Source organism: Triticum aestivum, chromosome 3D (genome assembly GCF_018294505.1).
Source record: "Triticum aestivum cultivar Chinese Spring chromosome 3D, IWGSC CS RefSeq v2.1, whole genome shotgun sequence".
Classification (NCBI taxonomy): domain Eukaryota; kingdom Viridiplantae; phylum Streptophyta; class Magnoliopsida; order Poales; family Poaceae; genus Triticum; species Triticum aestivum.
The window spans coordinates 497,356,510-497,359,880 of NC_057802.1; the positions used below are offsets into that span (position 1 = coordinate 497,356,510).

General features: G+C 47.1%; 1 protein-coding gene across 2 annotated transcripts; it reads right to left on the reverse strand.

Annotated features, from left to right (window-relative positions):
* Window positions 1-511: 511 nt before the first annotated feature.
* On the reverse strand, window positions 512-3,363 carry LOC123079953 (SUN domain-containing protein 4). 2 transcript variants are annotated; one of them, XM_044502791.1, is made up of 4 exons: window positions 3,032-3,363; window positions 1,151-2,658; window positions 976-1,061; window positions 512-868 (listed from the first exon to the last, which is right to left on the reverse strand). In XM_044502791.1, the coding sequence occupies exons 1-4, from the start codon at window positions 3,225-3,227 to the stop codon at window positions 637-639; spliced, it is 2,022 nt and encodes a 673-aa protein (XP_044358726.1). In that variant the 5' UTR covers window positions 3,228-3,363; the 3' UTR covers window positions 512-636. The 2 variants fall into 2 exon arrangements, with proteins under 2 accessions (XP_044358726.1, XP_044358727.1); XM_044502792.1 differs by having other exon boundaries at window positions 3,041-3,344.
* Between the last annotated feature and the right edge of the window lie 8 nt (window positions 3,364-3,371).

Below are 3,371 nucleotides of genomic sequence, written 5' to 3' on the forward strand. Positions count from 1 at the left end.
AGCATATACCTTTGATGAGCCATTGACTTCATTTTGAAACTATCAATGGAAGTTACTGATGAAATGACGCCTTCCATTGTGGAAAGTGGAAACAAATGAAAAACTGCCTTGTAAGCAACACAATGTGGAGGCCATGTGCACCGGTGGACGGGGCGCCCACCCAAAAATAAAGAACATCCACTGCACAGGATTCATGGCGAGACATAGGGAAATGCTATATTCAGTACATTTCTCTCCCTGGCAAGTGGCAATCATACAAGGAAGCACATGGGACCATGCCAGTCCTGCCATGGCTCCTTCTATGATTGCCGGCTCCAGCTGGGTGCACATGGTTTCCAGGTAGTCTTGCTTCTACATTCCACTGGAGTGGACCATGGCGGCATGGACCAGAGCAGAGATAATCTACTTCTAGACTTTACTACTTCTAGTCTGCTGCACCTTTAAAATGACTTCAGTTTCACAGGTGCACACTTTGTTCCTTCCCTTTTCCCACCAAATTTGAGACCAATGATGAGGCTAGATAATCTGTACTGAGATTTTATTCTTGTAATATCTCAGAGATGTGATCTTTTTTGAATTAGATACCTCATGGAATTACAATATGCAGCCGCGATTATATGGAGATGAGTACACACATCACTGTATTACCAAAATGGAGGCCACAATGCAGCTGCTCAGCAGCAGCACAAGCCATCCGGATTTTACCCTATCCAACTTTTCACAATCATATAATCTACAAATATTGAATATCATACCTATGGACAATTTAGCTATGGCTAAGCATCCAAAAATAAAACACAGGAATATAACAACAAAGCTCCTATTCTCCAGGTCAACCTGCTTATCCCGAAATCGCTCATACTCAGATCTGCACACAACAGCATGATGATTCACAAAGTTAGAATCGTATCTAGCAATATCATGCTTTCTTAATGCGCATGCAAATCCATGAAACTAAAGAATAACAATACAAACCTGAGTATAACATTATCCAGGACAAGTTGGTCTAACTGTGAGGAGGCAACTGACTTCCATGAAAGGATACTTTCAATATCTCTCGCCTGAAAACAGGAAATGCATAATAAGATAAGGTACAGAAATTAAGGGTAACAATAGCAGAAACAAAATACAAGTGCAGAAAGTTGCATACAAAGTCATTTTTGCTGCTCTGAAGCTCCTTCAACTCCAATTTTATCTTCTCCAAGAGTGCATCTTTGCTATCAATATCAGAATCGAAATCCTTAAAAATTTGTCCATATCTGCTGTTGAGTTCCTCTAGGTACCGCTCCAATACAGAAAAGCTCACATCAAGAGACTGAACTTTCTGCATCAGTATCTTAAGAACTGTATCTCCAGGAATTCTGCCAGCCTGAAGTGTCCTTGTCTCTACAATCTGATCATGAACACCATTCCTTGATGAATCTCCATTTGGCTTATCATCTTCTACCTCAAATTCATCTTCATCAAGGGGTTCCTGTGAGGAGTCTTTTCCACCACTAGGCTCCTTCAAAGGTGGTTGCTCAATCGGCTCCTTCGATTTGTCATCAGATTCAGCATTTTTACTCTCAACTGGAATCAAGTTCTCGAGCATCTTTTCCACAGCATCCATTCCATACACCTCAAGCATGCTCAGTGTACAATAGCTTGCAGAACCATAATGGCTTAGCAAATTGAACTTCAAATACCTCGCCCACTTTGGCTCGGGAAATGTGAAATTCTGAGCATGCTTCGCATTTGCGACAGTGAATCTCCCAAGTGTTTCCCAGTTTTCTGTGGGATAAATAAGACTGCTCAGCATTTCAAACTCTTTTAAATTAGAAGAGTAATGCTCAAAATTTGCAATTGCAATGGTATCTACCAAGGTTTCTTCAGAAAGCTCTATGATGACATATTTCCCCTCCACGGAGCAAGGATTGCGGAGATACTTATCCTTATCTTTGTCTAGAATATTGGAAGCGCCTTTGGCCTCCTTGTTAAAATCCAGAACCTTTGCCCCTTTAGCGGCCGAAGCATAATTGTACAACTGACCACTAGGTTCCCTTCGGTGGATCACATGGCCAGTTTGACTAGAGGCATCCTTTCCCCTTTCAGCAATTGCTCTCGTCTTGAATTCATCGAGACCAGGAGGGACAACCCGTGCCAATCTTGCTGGTTTGGGAACATCTTCAGCATCCACCTTCTCCACTGGGTGAGGTACAGAATCAATGTTTGTCAGATGAGGACTCTCACCCTGACCTCCTGACTGCTCAATTTGATCATCATTTGTTTGAGCTTCTTCCGCACCCTGACCTACTGACAGGTCAATTTGATCATCCTTGGTCAGAGCACCTTCCTGACCCTGACCTTCTGACAGGTGAATTTGATCATCCTTGGTTACAGTTTGTTCTTCGGCCTGACCTTCTGACAGATCAATTTGATCATCCTTGGTTACAGCTTCCATGTCATCACTTCCAGCATCATCCTTGGAACACACTTCATCTTCCTGCAGCACTGTCTCTTCTGAAAGCAAGACACTTTCATCAAGTTTAACACATGTGTCACCAGACACCGCCAAATTCTCCTCATGCTCCTGGTGTACAACATCAGGACTAACAGAACCTTCATTCATTGTAGGCCCAGGCCCAGCAATGGGAATGGCAACAATCGGGTCTCCACCATCTGCAGAAATCAGACGAAGAAAATGTGATCCCAGTCAACACGGAACCAAACTTATTTAAAAACTGATGACAGGGGCGTTCAGTAAATCTAGGACACAGAACACAACGTGGAAATTTCGGCAACGCATCTACACAGCCAGCAACCTGTGATCAAGAGAGAGCGCAACAACCGCATACGGATTACGGATCTAAGCCTAACGGGGGTTCGATCGCGCCTGCGCGGCGCCACAGACAACCACGGACAATCCACCAAACATCTACCGATCGCCGCACCACGCAACCACCGCGCAGCACGGCACAGGATTCATTCATCATCATCATCGAGGCGAAACTTCAGAGTCCAGGACGGAAGAGATACGAAGGAAGGCCCGGACCGTGCGTACCGCGTTGACCGTCGCCGTGGCCGACGAGCGAGTTGAGGATGAGGAGCGCGGCCCAGGACGCGACGACGAGCGAGGCGGAGAAGCCGTACAGCCGCCGCCGCCTCATCCCGGCGGCCGCGCCCGCGCTCTGCTCGTGCGCCTTGGCCGCCGCCTTCCTCTTCATGAGGTCTCTCCGCGACTTCTGCATTTCTCCCCGCCTCGCATCTGCGGCACCAGGCAGCGCCCTTGGTCCGGCGCGGCGCGGCGAGCGAGGGCACCGAACGGAATCCGAGCCGGGGGGGAGGGGAGGGGAGAGGGGCGCGCGCGCGCTCAGAACCGCGGCCGCGGGCCG

Bases quoted from the DNA above. Each gene is read 5' to 3' on its own strand.
- LOC123079953 (XM_044502791.1), bottom strand. From the start codon at position 3,227: ATGCAGAAGTCGCGGAGAGACCTCATGAAGAGGAAGGCGGCGGCCAAG. The intron at 2,659-3,031 runs GTCCGGGCCTTC...TGATTTCTGCAG, and splicing joins CGGTCAACGCGGTACGCACG to ATGGTGGAGACCCGATTGTT. The intron at 869-975 runs GTTTGTATTGTT...TGTTGTGTGCAG, and splicing joins CTGGATAATGTTATACTCAG to ATCTGAGTATGAGCGATTTC.